Source organism: Gadus morhua, chromosome 6, assembly GCF_902167405.1.
Source record: "Gadus morhua chromosome 6, gadMor3.0, whole genome shotgun sequence".
Classification (NCBI taxonomy): Eukaryota; Metazoa; Chordata; class Actinopteri; order Gadiformes; family Gadidae; genus Gadus; species Gadus morhua.
Window position 1 is genome coordinate 10,899,352 of NC_044053.1, and position 15,779 is coordinate 10,915,130.

At 40.2% G+C, this 15,779-nt stretch overlaps 2 protein-coding genes across 3 annotated transcripts in view; one reads left to right on the forward strand and one right to left on the reverse strand.

Moving 5' to 3' along the window:
* Positions 1–9,873, reverse strand: part of hk2 (hexokinase 2) — a 37,015-nt gene extending 27,142 nt beyond the window's left edge. Inside the window, exons 1-7 of one of the 2 annotated variants that reach the window (XM_030357631.1) lie at positions 9,737–9,843; positions 9,134–9,213; positions 7,926–8,088; positions 7,060–7,208; positions 6,736–6,855; positions 3,086–3,181; positions 2,371–2,470 (exon numbers count right to left, since the gene is read on the reverse strand). In XM_030357631.1, coding sequence (XP_030213491.1) covers positions 2,371–2,470; positions 3,086–3,181; positions 6,736–6,855; positions 7,060–7,208; positions 7,926–8,088; positions 9,134–9,196 — 691 coding nt within the window. In that variant the 5' untranslated portion in view covers positions 9,197–9,213; positions 9,737–9,843. Of the gene's footprint in view, positions 1–2,370; positions 2,471–3,085; positions 3,182–6,735; positions 6,856–7,059; positions 7,209–7,925; positions 8,089–9,133; positions 9,214–9,736 lie in introns of both variants that reach the window. The other variant, XM_030357632.1, reaches the window with a different exon arrangement.
* Positions 9,874–10,281: 408 nt separating this feature from the next.
* figla (folliculogenesis specific bHLH transcription factor) lies at positions 10,282–15,352 on the forward strand. Its single transcript, XM_030357647.1, has 6 exons — positions 10,282–10,565; positions 10,898–11,044; positions 11,144–11,236; positions 11,424–11,579; positions 14,583–14,645; positions 15,181–15,352. The coding sequence occupies exons 1-5, from the start codon at positions 10,383–10,385 to the stop codon at positions 14,598–14,600; spliced, it is 597 nt and encodes a 198-aa protein (XP_030213507.1). The 5' UTR covers positions 10,282–10,382; the 3' UTR covers positions 14,601–14,645; positions 15,181–15,352.
* The last annotated feature ends 427 nt before the right edge of the window (positions 15,353–15,779 follow it).

Here is a 15,779-nt window from a genome sequence, read left to right on the forward strand (position 1 = left end):
TCCGCAAGGACGTAATGGGTCTGTAAACCCCCTTGCGTTGTGTTGACGTGGGACCATAACCAAGCCTTTACTTGCTTACCACTTGGGCCATGTGCCCTGCAGCAGACCCAGGTTTGATTCTGATCAGTGGTCCTACTTTCCTCTCACCCCAATTTACTGTCTGATGTCCTGCTTAGAGGGTTAGCGAGGTAGCTCAAAGCCTGGGTTAGTTGTACCACGAAAGTCGATCTCTTTTAGCGTCGCTGTATAACCATGGTGACTTATGCTCGCAACCAAACCTGGTCGGGAGCAGTTTTTCGGCTTAGTCTAGCCGGAGATCGGCTACTTAAATCGGCGTGCGCAGCTTCCTAGCCCCTCCTCTGACAATGGCGTCACCATTTGTGGGTGTTCCCGTGGACCTTGGCGCACTTCTCGTACAGGCGTCTCTCCGGAGACAGAGGGTTTTACGGCACAGAACCGATCCCTTGGCATTGTCTGACGATATTCAGATTTCAGACTTTATTGTCATTGTGCAAACAACGAAATTGGGGTTCTTCATGAGAGATACAGATTCTCATCAGAGGGTGTTCCTTATTTGATCTTCCTTTTGGACCTTATGTAGACTATGCTTACTGTTGCGCATTGTGTCTCCGTGACAGAGTGCTAGAGTGGAGGTAGCGCGTCAGTCTTGAATTTCTGCGTGGGGGGTTCGACTCCCAAGTGACGCGAATTTATGTGAAGCTTAAAAAGTCCCAATTCTCATGCATATGGAATACTTATTCACTAAAGCTTATGGAATTATATGTTTGTGCTTATTTCGAACTTGAACCCATATTTTCAAGGCCGTGCTGGCACCACATCTATGGGGGTAAAATGCATGATGATAGACCGGCGAATTTGAACCCCGGTCGCTGGCGTTCGGGTCTTATACTAATCCACTACGCTACAGCCGCTACCTCTCAGCGGTTGAAAACATGCGATACATTTCTTACATAGGGTGTATTTAAAGTGAATTCCCTAAATGATAGAATAAGGCAGGATGGACGTTGCTTATGCATTTTTAAATCATCATCATTCTATTTGGATTAATGGCGAACAATTCTGCATTTGGCATAGTTATTTTATAGACAATATGCAGAATCTTTTCACTTATACGCATATAGACTGCTTGATCTATCGTAAAGGTGAGAAAAATGACGCAAAAAACGCCCCTTTCAAGTGAACGCGCACTGAACCTAAAGCGGAAAACCTGGTTCAACTAATTGAATCTAAAGTGAGCTTCGTGGTACCATTTAACTCTGATTGCGAGTTGCGGCTGTCGAGCCAGGTTTTCCCAAGAAAGCCTCGGTATGTACAGCGAGGTTCGTGGTATACCCCCCTGGTCCGGTTGATCAAATCACAGGACGTTCATCACAATGCATAAACCAATATATTTTATGGTCTCAATTTATACATACAGGCACTTTAGAGATTCTCAATATCAGATTGGAAATATCAATTATTATCTGCCGTTTAGCTTGTACTTGAAGATAGATGGAAAATAATATAGATAACAGTCTTATCTAGAGATAGATAAGATGATCTGGTTATGGATACAAAATATGGCAGTTTATGTTTACAATGTTGGACCAGTACTATATAATTATTGTACCAGCCTATAATTCCTTCATCTGCCTTGAGACTCTAGACTAAATATAGGATATAAACAGTCAAAGGAGAAATCAGGTGTAAAATTGATCTGGGATATGTTTAGTAGGATAATGACTTAGAATGTTCGTTTGGGAGCAATACAGAGCTTACGTGTTGTTGACGGATGTCACAAGCTCTCTGGTCGCCATCTACCTATCGAGCCTCAAAGACAAGATGGCGTCGACGGGTGAACTACTGATGGTATTGTGTGTAAAAAATGTCCTTTTTAATAAACAATCTGTACACTTACAAAGTTATCAATGCCTCATTTTATATGTTAAGACCCTTTATTATACTATCAAAGAAGTGTAGGGCTACTTCTAGCCTTGCAAGTGGTTTAAAAAATCGATTTAGTTTTTACCATGAGACATGCCCCCATCGTTCCAAGTTTATAGCGTTTTGGTTTGGCTAAAAACAGCCAACTTAAGAATGCGTCTATATGCACTTTTTTGCTCCCAAACAAACATTCCAACTCCTTATCATACCAAACATATCCCAGATCCATTTTACACCTGATTTCACCTTTTACTAAAAGAAGCATTAACAAAGAAGAAATGCACATAAAAAAAAGAAAACGACGCCTTCCAAGCAGCATGCTATCTGATGAATTGTAAAGGCAGAGGATCGTTAACCCGGCTGAGGGAGTTACATGAGACCCCATCACAATTATAGAGCTGGAGCCCGGACTCTCTGATCTCTTACCGACAATCAGGCCAATCTCGCAGTGATGGTCTTCGTAGCCACAGGTCATCATTGTGCCCACCGTGTCATTGATCACAGCAACAATGTCAATATCAAAGTCCTGGGATCACACAGACACAGACAGATGCATGAAACGAGTAGAATAGATTAATAGATTCAAAGCCAGTGGTGGGCAATGCTGAATAATGTGTCATCATATAATCATGGAAAATTGTTACTGAATATAAACAGGATTATAAATTCAAAAAAACATTCTTAATACTCTAATTGAGGGACATTACATTAAAGTATAAGGAAAGTAGACGAAAACGAGTTTTGTTTGACTAGGCCTGCGACTGCCACATATACAGTTGCAGGCCTAGCGACTGTATGTGTTTAAAAGCATATCTTAAAAAAGATATGCTTTTAAAATAAATTGCCCTCCCCAGCATGAATATATAGCCTTGTTCTCTAGACCAGAACCCGATTCATTTGGTGTACCATACTCCAACAGGATGTCACAAGGGGGGATCTTGGAAGTCTTAAACCCAATCCCATTTCTACCCCTTACCCCTAACCCTTACCCCTCCCCCTTGTTTTGAAGGGGTAAGGGGAAGGGGTAAGGGGTATAAATGTGATTGGGCCTTAATCGCCCACAGAGAAACTTCGTTCCACTCTGCAGCCTCAAGCTGGTCAGAATGGATACATTAGGTAAAGAGCCAGCAGGTTGAATCACCCCTCTCTTCTGGATGGCTCTCCTCAGCATGGCAACCACGTCGTTTCCAACTACGCCACTCGCCGTGAAGCCCTTTGTCCAGGAGACCAGAATACTCTGCAGGAGGGAGGAAAAAACAAGAAGCTTTGACCATTATGCACCATGTTACCTCTTTTCCATCAGGATCAATAAAGTACCGGTACTCTGAATCTCTTAATACAAGTTATATTTAGCATACATTGTTCTACCTTGTTTTGTTCTTATGATTAGGACAACGCAGACATGAGTTCAACTGGAATCTTTATTGAAGCAGGGCACTAGAACAAACAGCATCTGAAGTATTTTTCACTCCATCAAACGTAAATTACAGAATATCAAGGGCCGTCTTATAAATTATATTTACAGAAAAGAAAAAGCAGCTTCCTGCAGGCAAGAGCAGCTATTATTTGAGTAATGGGTTAGAAAAGCCAAAGCCTCTGTATGTGCCAATTAAGATTCAAGAGCTCCGGCTCTTGTGGAATTAATCATTTGGTCTTTCCATCTTGTAAATATCAGCTTCAGGAAATGCGGACCATAACAATGGCAGAGAAACACAATAAGGGAAGGCAAAGAGAGTGTGGGGACATTATGGTTGTTCATTGTTTCCTTAAAAAGATCTCTAGGGTTATATATATATATATTTATACAACGGGGGGCCTAAATCCAGCGATCTGATTGGTTCATAACTGTTGTATAATGAGCGTATACATAACTGCTATGACGCGTGGGGGGGGGTCGCCGGCCCTCCACTGCGCGTCGGGGCCGGACAACGCCCCTTAACAGTGGTATAATGAGCACATACCACAGCCTGGCGTGATCTATTGCTTAAAAAAAAAAAAATATATATATATATATATATATATAAATAAATAAATAAATAAATAAATAAATAAATAAATAGGTCCTTTGTTAGATGCTCCTCAATTTTTAATCAACAATATTGAGCAAATGGGATCGCTTTAGTGAAAAAGAAAACCAAGTTGAACAAAGAAGAAATAATGTCTGACATAAGTGCAGATGGAAATTAAATAACTGTAGTTTTACAGCCTAAAACTATTGAAAATGACTGACAGTTATACATACACCTTAAGGCACCACTAGGGATTTTCACAAAATCACACATGCAGCTAGAACATTTCCCTCTTGCCCTATTTCACACATGGTATAGCAATTCCGGAATAGATGGGCCAAGGGGCGGTCCAACACATGTCCGTACTCAAACCCTTGTAGAGGCCAGCTGATATAAAACTAGCGAGCTGAGAGGAGCATCCTTGTTTTGGAAGCGGTAGTTCCAAACTAGTACATTCCTGAAAAACAGGAGCCTGTTGCTAAAACAATAAGGAGTATGGATAATGATATTGTAATCAATTCTCCTGAAAAGCATTGATGCATTAACATAAACAGTCGCTAAATCAACTACTTCATGAGCGGAGTCTTGCGATTGGTTTGCTCGCTCAATGTGAAAGCTTCTCCTTATGTGAAAGCTTCTACGTAAACCTTGACGTGCTTCTCCCGGCAATTTTAGTGCTTTCATTCTAGTTTAACCAGATTTTCCAGCATTTCGATCTCTTTTCCGATTTACACATGATCCCATTCAGGAAATGTACCGGAATATTTCTGCGGGAGAATGCATGTGTGAAATTAGCTTTAAAGGTCTCATATTATACCACCAGGTGTGAGCGTGAATAGACATAACAAGCCGTTTTGAAAATCTCCCTCATCATTTGTTTTAGTGACATAACAAGTGGGCTTGCCAACCTAGATGTGTGACGGTTAGATGAGCAACGTTTGCTACAGTCCACTGGGTAGGCTGGTAGACTGATCTATCCAGCGCAAATCTAGGTTGACACGCCCACTTGTGATGCCACTAGAGGCAGAATTTTCAAAACAGCTTGTAATGAATAATCACAACAAAAACAATCATACTAAAGTGACATTTATGAGCATGTTGAAGGTTGTTGTACCTGTTGAACAGGTTTTTTTTCATTCATGCTCTGAATTACAGCGATGTGACACAGGGAACTTGAAACTTGATACCAGTTTGAGTCCAATGTGTCTATAGATGTGTTCTCTGCCCTTGAGCTGATCAGTCCTCTCTATAGAGCCAAGTATCCCAGATTTAACTGCATATTAGTTTGGCTTTTGTTTAGGGCCTGGTACCTTCAAATTCCCCTTTTGTGCAGAAATGTAGACCAAACGATGGTCAATACTGGTCATGGTCAATTAAACCGGGGACGTCTTTATGAATGGATAATGGATTAAAATCTCTGATCAGAATTGTATCCCGCTAGCTCTACAACAGTAATACCGGTAAAAGGGTAAAGAACTACGTGGCCAACGGAGCTCCGGTGTGGGTGTACCAGAGATAGCCTGTATACAATAATAAGGTTAAACAGACTTTACATAGACTGTAATTAAAACTGATTAAACTGACAGAATTTTTCACACCAAAAAAGTGCCTGCAAAACACGAGTACATACCGATTCAATGAACTCCGGATTGATTTTAAGTATCAATCCAGAAATATTGAATCAAACATGATCATGTTTGATTCAGAGTGGGCACAGGGAGGAGGGGATATGCAAAGAGGGTGTAATGTTTTTGTGAAATAAAACATTTATATTTTATTTTAAATAAAAAAATGTTCAAAGAATGATTGCAAACTAAGAGGTGCGCTCACATAGGGCTGGGCGATATGGCCTAAAATAAAAATCCCAGATTCTTTCATAAAAAATATAATTTCCGATTTAAATCGATTTACATAAAAAAGCATTATGGCAGGCCCTGCCATTGTAAACAGTGTAACCTGTAACATAACATAAAATGTAAAATATATAAAATATAAAATAAAATATTTCTGTAAACATAAAATATTTCTAATGATAAGAGGACTTCTGATAAAGTGCCAACATAACATTCAAACTTTCAACACTGGTCATAAATATACAGTGTTTTGCAAACAGTAATAATTACCTTAAGAAAGGGAATAGTAACGGGAGAAGAATGAGGAAAAACACACACGCACGCAGCTCTTTCCTTCACTCGTCTGTATTGAATGAGGAAGAAGAGCGCAAACCCCCTACTGGAGCCCCGAGGCATTACCAAAAGATCGACGAATTACCAACAGATCGACGAATTATTAAACCACACAGATATATTTCAAATGAATTATGTTTACCTCAAAATAGATTATACATATATGAATAAATTGTGGTATACAACTTGTCAAACTCGCTGCCATGTTTGTGTATCTCTTTGGTAAATGCGCGCTCTGTGCGGGGGGAGGGCTGAGCCCATTCCGAACTATGGGAGCTGAGAGGGAAGCGTTTGTGGATGTTGAAGAGAAAACCGATTTTCATTTGAACAAGTCGACGTGAGCTACACACTCGAATTAATCGATAAAATCGGTTTATCGCCCAGCCCTACGCTCACACCAAAAGTGAACATTCTCCTCACGTAACTCAGAAAAGGTTTGCACATCTATTGACGTCTTTGCATTGGCTTTCTATGTATTCGTGCAGCGGCTTTGCTTTTGGTGTGAACCCATGGTAACAATTAGATTGACTGATATCCTAATGATTATCGTAGCGACTGATATGAAAAAGTACAAGAAAACATAAAGTAAACTTTACCTCGTCCAGCTTCGTCTGCTGGCAGGGGAATGAGAAGCAGAAGCCGAGGGGAAGCTTTTTCTCTTTTATGCCCAATTTGTCCAGGAAATTGGCCAGACAATCAGCAATGTGGTCAAATAGCTGTTGATCATGAGATCAAGGGTTAGCAAGGTTAAGCAGACATTGACAGCAGACAATAACAGTTCCAATCATCAAAGTTGGTCCGGTTCATTAAGCAGCAAACAAAATGACGTACCATGGTTGAGCATTTGACCCTTAAGATTGGCAGCGAGCTGAGAATTCAAGTCCAAATTTCTAATAGAGTTGGGGTTTGTCGTCCCTCACCTCAGAGCCAGTGCCCCTCATGATTTCCTCTGGAATGGCATAGATTTGTGACTCCATCTCCACATTCTGCTGGCCATTGCAGGACACCTTCACCAAGAGCACACGAAAGTGGGTCCCGCCAAGGTCAAGAGCCAAGAAGTGGCCCTTTTCTTAAAAATAAATTAAAGTTACGGTGAACATGGGGGATTTCTTCACAGGGCTATGGAAGTGCGATGCAGGCTTATATGTAGTCCTGCTTTCAGTCGTGATACACAGTTGGTGAGGCAAACACTGGTGAGAGGAAATATCACCGGTGAAAGAAAATTAGTTGAAAGGTTACAGAATCCACTTTTCAGAATCAGCAACTTATTTTTTCACTTTATGAAAGACTTTCGACTAATGAAATCGGACATCTGTTTGATAGGGCCTTTAATAGCCTAATCTTGGGTTGTCTAGTCTTAGTAATGGGATGCCAGCAATAAGGGTTATCGTAAAAAATCACATGTTCTGGCCTGAATCTCAAATGGGATGATCAAAATTAATGAAAGGGTCTCAGGGGTGACCAGCAGTATACTCAAAACAGGTAACAATAGCAGTTTGGACAATTTCCTTTATTCTGGTTTAAAAATATCATGATGCACAGTGGGTAAACAACCGGTAGAATGAGAGCTGTGGATGGACTGTGGTTCAGCAATGCAGCAAAAATGATCAGTCCGCCAAGAATTGCAAAGGCTTCGATTTAAAGTGTTTGTTTTGATGATACACAATGGAACCAACCAGAGGGTTGGAGTCTCCCTGAACAAGGCATGGGTTTACACCTAATAAAAACTCCCAAAAACACAAAGAAAATGCAGAAACCGTTGCAGTAACTGTGGCCGGTCACTTACCAGTGCCGTCAGGGGTGGATCGTACAAATGTTGGCAGCATCTTAAGGGCGGCGGTTGGGTTGGTGTCCCGGCCTAGGCCCTTGTCCATCTCCCGCCTGAACCGCAGCGACACGTCCATCAGGTTTGCATCAGACAGCTGGAGGTGGATCAGGTATTGGTCCACCTAAGAAAGACGCAGAAGAAAATAAAGGATATAACGTTCACCATTTTCATTTGCAGCTCTATTGCTAGACGTTAATGCATGGAGGATGAAACATCAACAGTAGATTGTAGATCAGGGTGGGATATCAAATCACTAGACCATCCAGTCACTTTTCCGTTTCACGCTTGGAGAAATGTAAAACGTTGCTTGAATGGCCACTTCCCCACATGGTTCAAACTGTAAAGGAGGCTATTTTTCAACTGCTTGCTTTCCCTTATACATTTGACAAGACAAATCCTCATCATTTATCATTTACAACCGGTAGTCATTTGAGTTGTTATGATATTTAATGTATCTGATGTCCCTTCAATAAAAAAATAGATTCAAGTGAACCAGGGATGAAATAAACATATGGCTTAAAAGATAGCATTTCCAGAATGAAAACAATGTCATCCTTTTTCTGGGTTTACAGAAACGAGCTGATATAGCCATCTCCTGAATCACAAAATGGTATTAATCTATCTAGGGCCTGAATAAGTAGAAATAAATAAATCAAGTACAATGATAAAAAAGTAAGTAAGGGTAATTTTAGGTAATTGGTTTAGGGTTGCACATTTAAGATTAGGGTATTGGTTGATATGAGGTCTTTTTAGATAGTGTAATGTATTAAGCTGGCTAGGTGTTGATGAATTATTATTATTATTACGTTACAATGCCCGGTTAATCTAGGGTCCTACAACTAGGATCCTCACCTGAGAACTGATCACAATACTAGCATGTGAGGCAGACATGCAAGTGACGTCACAACATGGGGTTCGAGTTGGCTACATCCTAGATGACCCGACACATCACATGTGTCCACCATTGTGGACGTGGTGGTGTCGACTGACCACAAGCACCACTACGCACGCCATGCATACACAGGCAGCTTGGCGGCCGACTCAATCCTTACCATCCAATCCGACAATACACATTGCCCCACACACTCGGTAGTAAACAAAGAGATGCTAGGCAATGCATTAACATGAACCCACTAAGCGACTTGTTTATTTCGTCAAACACTCACTTTCTGAACATGCTCATGATGGAGTTCCGTGAAGCAGTAAGCCTGCAGATTGGACGACGACATCTCCGATGCTTTGTTTACTGGGATAAGATATGACACGAACAACTTATTTTTATAGTTGTCTGGATGTTTTGGGGCGTGTAAGATGCGGTGTTTGGGTCAGTTTTAAATGAAGTGATGCTGGGAGTGCTACTGCGCAGGCGTCAGAAACTTCTTCCTCATAATAGTAATTTGAGTAGGTCGCGTCACGCCCTGTTTTAGCTTGTGATTGGCTACCAGTGAGGCGCTGTTGAATAAATACAGGCACACGGTCGAAAAGAACGAGGAAAACTGAGTAAAATGAGGAAAAGAAGTGTGAGCCCATGTTCATCTGAACAAAAATAACACCAACAACTCGTTTTAAAACCTGCGCGATGTCACCTTGAACTTTCACAGAGCTAGACCCTCTCTGGAACTCCCAAATTGTTTCGGTGGCTGCCACCCTGAAACATGACACATCGAAATACATATTGGTCTATATAAACCTATTAATCTTAACCCCAAGTGATACAAAATTGATACCACGCAAGTAAAATATGTTTAAAGAAGAACGATTTACGATACCTTATCGGCCACACATTCTGGTGACAGGTCGGATGCCATATCCAAACTCATAGTAGTGAACGGGAAGTGCAGAACGCTGAGTGGTAACTGGTTTGGCAGTTCCCCACAGCTGTAGCCTACGCGACGTCAGGTATCCAACGTAGTAGGTGTGTGTAATAAATTAAATTAAACCATTATATTAACGAAAACAAATTGCACAACAAACACTCTTTAATGGAAAATAATAATAATAATAATTATAATTATATGAATTATTATTTGCATTATTGTTATTGTTATTATTGTTTTTTTATTATAATTATATTATCATCCTCATCATTGTCATCTTAATCATCCCTTATATATAATTCATCATAACTTTTCTCTCGATCGTCTGTACATATTCCCTAGCTGGGACGCATATTGAAAAGGTTTAAAACGTGAGACCCCCGGGCCCCTCTGAATGTCACAGACAACAACGCCACGAGCGTCCGGCTCTTCAACGTGACATCCAGACACAAGCACGAGCACACACCTCCTCGTGCACAACCGCTAACCGCTGATAATTAGGCACCCTGACACAGGTGTGTCTTTTTACCTCATTGCGTCTGTCTGTGGGAAATCCACCTCCATATACAAATCAGCTTAATTTTCAGGATTTATTACAATGAAGGTTCCACCGGCGGAACTGATGAGTGATATACTGCTGCGGGTGAGGGGGGAGGCTGTCCTCCCTGTTCACAGCAGCATTGCAAAGTTCAAACGTAAGGATGGCATGTATGTGGTCGCCGAGGACTACAGTGAAATTGTGAAAAAAAGGGAAATTGTGAACGCCAAAGAACGTCTGCGGGTAAGTCACCTCGGTCAAACTTAAAGGGCTTCAGAATTGGTATTCGTTATGTATGGTAGGCTACTACCCCAGATGCCTCGTCTTTAGTTACCATGCTAGCTGTAGGCCTATTATATAATATATATATATATATTTATTTTTTTCTATTGATAATTACTGAATTCAAACATAAGTCGGACTAACCTGCAGGCCTTGGGATAGATATAGGCTTCCTCACCAACAAGAATCCTCTTTAGGAAGCACACTTGTGCTTTAGGAACCACACTGGTTGATCCAATAGTTGCAAAGGTTAACTTGTTCTTTTTTTATTTATTTTCTATCAAAACCTATAGATTAGGAACCTGAACACCATGTTCTTCCGCTTGAAGCGCATGGTGCCCCTCATGCGCCCCGACCACAAGCCAAGCAAAGTGGACACACTCAAGGCGGCCTCCGAATACATCCGATTGCTAGTGGCCGTGCTTCAGGACACTGAAAAGGTTAAGTATGAACTTCACCGACCTTTAACATGTGGCCTCTATTGTATTTGTGAAGGTCGTTGTGGCGCTCACTGATGCTTGGTGTATGCCTGTCTGTAGGGAGACACCACCGGCGGGACTGACTTCCTGAAGAAGGCCATTAGTTATGGAAATGCTGAGGCCATGAACAGTGGCTTGTGGGAAGAAGACGATGTAAGCTTTTTACTTTGTTGCCTCTCTTTCTACCCAGACTTTGATTTATTTGGCTAATTTACCAGTGACCAGTGTCGCCACACATCTTTATGAGTCAGTTTGTAGACTTGGAAATACGCGCTTACTGAGAGAGCAACGACGAGGCTCATGCGATTTTATTGATACTGATGTGGTGTCTTGCTGGCAGTTAAATGACCTGTCAGAGTTGAAGATGTCCGAGGGATACACGCTGACTTTGCCTGTCGGAGCCTATGGGGGAGAGCAAGCCGACCTCAATGGACTGCTGCTGCAACACTGTGTGGTGCCCACCTACCAGTTCATCATCCAGATTGCACCCGATCAGGTAATCTTTTACCCTCTCGTCGCTGGGCACCAATATGTTGGGAACATCCTAATCTGGTCTATAAGAGCGTAAAAAATGATGGGAATAGTAATTTACAAATAACGGGTGTTAAATTGTATGCGTTTGCTAGTCTCTACCAACCAGCCTGTGAACGGCTTTTTCCCATGCAGGGTTAAGCTCCTTGGATACTTGTAGTATGATGCCACATTTCATGTACAACGTCGTTCTCCAAAAATCCAAAGTATCAAAAAGTTGTCATGGGTTGATATACCAACACCATACCAACTCTATGCGTGACCATGAAAAACACGTGCATGGACTTTGCTCATGAGGCCTTGGTAAAAGGGTGACAAATGAATCATTTTATTAAAATATCGTTTTCTGAGAGAGAGACCTGTTGTACAAACTCAAAACGTGGGTGTGACCTGCATCCTCAGAGAATAGTTTGCTATGGATGTACTAAGATAAGCACATTGCCTTTTTTAAATGTGTTTTTCTAATTAAGCGAATCCACTGGATAGCCACGGAATGGATTACTCCTTGCTTCTCCTCCCTAGAACTCTCGTGGCTAAAATATGAATCCTGGGGTTCACTTCAACCTACTGTGACATCACAAGTGGTCAGAAAGTGATCCCCATACTTGACATCTTCATTAATGGGTCAAGTCATACAGTCTCTGGTTTTTTGTCATCTTCATTACTGTCCTATAATATGGTCAGCTGCAACTAAGTCTGACCTGAACAAACTGCAACTTGTTCAGAACAGAGCAGCTAGACTGGTACTTAAATGTTCTTTATGCACTAATGTTTTATTTATGCATTCACGCCTTTCCTGGTTATCTGTCAAACAAAAGCTTCATTTTAGTCTTATGTTCGTTAGAACCATTATCTTAAATCAATCCCCAGTTTACTTTTACAAACAGTTTTAAAAATCAATGAACACACATAATCATAACACCAGGATTACCAGTAATGGCTATTTAAAACCTCCTACACCCAGGACCAATCTCCTCAAACACAGTTACTTACAGATGTATATCATTCTGGAATCTGTTACCATCTCACATTAACCTCGCACAAAATAAATTGTCATTTAAAATAGCTATGAAGACACACCTATTGCAGCTGTCCACATGACTGAAATTGTAATCATTTTTTGAACAAATTTACTGTGACCGGTATGTTGTACTTATTATCTTTTGTATAATGTTTGGTAATGTATGTATTCTCTGTTTTATATTGTATTTTCCTATATGGACCCCAGGAAGACTAGCTGCCGCCTCGGCATCAGCTAATGGGGATCCATTCAATAAACAATAAACAAGTGGGAGTGTCCACCCACTTCCAGGGAAATAAATCTTAAATAAGAAAATATTTTTAACTAGATTTTTTCAGTCTAATTTTTACCTTTTGAATTCCTGTGTGATCTGTTTTTGAAGCCCATTTATCTATTTACTAATTGAAACACCTTTTCTTTCTAGTTTTGATTACATGAAGGATTATATATTGCAGCTTTGCACGAAAAGCCCCAAATACATGGTGATTTTGATGACCCATTTCCAAATCTTCCTTCAAGTGACGTCCAAGATGGCAGTGTTTACTTATGATGGTCCCACCCAGTTGAACGCACCAACTGGTAGGCTGATCTATCGGTCATGCATCGGGGTAGACACTTGTGATGTCGATATGGAGACCTGAGCAACCATGGATTACCTTTCTCCGTGCCCAGTGGCGGTTTCCCCAGTGCAAGGTTTAATCTTGCAGCATTTCGAACTGTCATCCATTTTAAGCCAATGTGCTTTTGCAATGCCCACTGCTCTATTGAGGACCTTCAGATGGTTGTAATGGCTTTTCTTTGTCCATTCATACACTTGGCTGAGCCTATGATTCGAAACACAGAACGTAGGAAGCTCAAATATTTGCACATTGAGTATCCATGACTTGGTTCATCAGTTGTAAACCAGCTGACCCTCCAGATGTTGCAACAATCAGATGCAAATGTACTCTCATCCTGGGATATAATGCATTCAAAGTACTAAAATAGAAAATAAACCATTGTTTTTTTATCAATGTAAATTACTTCTCATGGGTACTTTAATGAATTTCTAGAGTGTAGGTTTTGTGACTAAAGACAAATTTACTCTCTAATCAAATCCTGTAATTATGAACAGAATGTTGGCATTGGTTTTATTTTTTTTGGAGTATGCCTGACAATAGGTAATCAGCTGTGATACAATTCAATCATTTGTCAGGAAAATGCTGCTATTGGCAATCAACAGAGGCTCCTCTGTTAAGTGCGTCAAAGTCAATTTGTGACGCGGTCTCCATAAAGACTTCTGATTGGGTATTTCAAGGAGAAGAGATTGAAGGCCTGAATTTACATAATTTTTTTTATGCAATGCGATATTCGAACATATGAACCACATGTTTAATGCATCGTTGAAAATCGAAAGGTAGCCTATACTTAAGGTGTTATTTATTTTGGTTATCTAATGTAGTTAAAGTCCAAACATCGGAAACTGGGTTGAGAGACTTTTCAGCATAGAGATATGTTTTCAGAAACATGCCTTTTTCCATGCACAATTCAAGATGTGCAGAAAACTTTGAGGTATGCGTACACCCACCTTGGACGACAAACCACTGTTCGAAGTCTTGGTATGGCATTATCCGCCTGGCATTACATTAGTTGCGTGCAAACTACTGTTATTATGAGCATTCCTACGATTTTTGGTCCATGCATATAACCTGTGAGTGTGAGGTATACATCTACCCCCCCCCCCCATTGCGATGACACGGAACACGCTGGGAAGTCTTGGTATGGCATTATCCGCTATGAAAGATGTAATTATGCACTATTTGAACCTCTCGGAAATATAACACATTTGTCTCTTTCTTGCTGGGCATTAATTTGCTCAGAATTCAATGCATGTGGCCCCTGTACTGTTGACTGAACTGCAGCCTTTTAACTGCAAGTTAATTGGTAATATTTGGTTTTACTCCACAGAATTCTCCTTTGAGCTAATCTGCCCTTTCCAGAAAGGTTTTGAAATGTCATTACACTTGTCAGGTGAGTTCATTATGTTAAGTTTAAAGATCCCTTTTATTTAGGTTAAATGTATGTACAATTGTTTTAGGCTATTTTATTTTCATTCCGTACATTTGAAATATGAACGATATAGATTATAATAATTAACAATTATGCGCCGAAGGCGAAATGAATAGTGGGGAAAACAAGATCCCGAGTTTGAGATCTCATCATGGGATATTGCCCAATAGCCCAAATTACGCAATCTTAGGAGTTTCACGCGTAGCATATACTAACGCATAACATAGTAGAGAAATTGGTCTAAGAAATTAGACAAACAGCGCCATGGCATGGCACCAAATGGTACTATTCCAGAAGCACTGGTAATCGCCATGGGGGGTTAATTCGAGTAATTATTTAAGCTTTGCAAATTAATTTCAGAAAATCTATTTTGCTGTATAATTTCAGCACATCGCTATTTATCACAAAATGCATATAAGGAATGGATACAGTTGTGAAAAAAGTCAAACTTAGAAAATATTATGTCATCTCTCTTTTCATCAACCTGTTCATTTAGGGGCATGCTGCTGTAATTGGGTTCCAGAAGAAGATTGAATAATTATTTATTTTGCATTGCATTATATTTTATTTTAGTTCAGAGTTTTTACGAATTTTGTTTGCCTTTTTGTAAATGTATTTATTTCAGAAACTTCTTGGATGCCCCCAAAATAAAATGTGCACTGTCTTGATGACTTCTATTTTTTTTATTTCTGATATAATCTAATGTAGGCCTATATTTAAACATATTTAGAACTGTAGCATAATTTGACTCAAATTCAACAATTTACTGTACACTCGCCCACTCTCGAGTCACTTACTCTCATACTAGTAAGGATATCTATAGATAGGATGATATATGTATTTTGGATTACATGTAATCTTGTAGCTTGCTGGCACAGTGTTTGAAACACCATAATGTAAAATATTTGACTAAAGATTTTGGTAACGACGCACAATTATTGATATGCTCGTCATGAGTTATGCTTAATCGCATTGCATTGGCAATCAAATATATTGGTTCAGTTCGGACATGATCCATTATCAGTTTAAATGCAACGCAATCTGGAACAGCAGGTGTCGCCAATTTGCAAAAAATCGTAACTAAACTATGATCTA

Bases quoted from the DNA above. Each gene is read 5' to 3' on its own strand.
- figla (XM_030357647.1), top strand. From the start codon at position 10,383: ATGAAGGTTCCACCGGCGGAACTGATGAGTGATATACTGCTGCGGGTG. The intron at 11,045-11,143 runs GTTAAGTATGAA...GCCTGTCTGTAG, and splicing joins TGCTTCAGGACACTGAAAAG to GGAGACACCACCGGCGGGAC. The intron at 11,237-11,423 runs GTAAGCTTTTTA...TCTTGCTGGCAG, and splicing joins GCTTGTGGGAAGAAGACGAT to TTAAATGACCTGTCAGAGTT.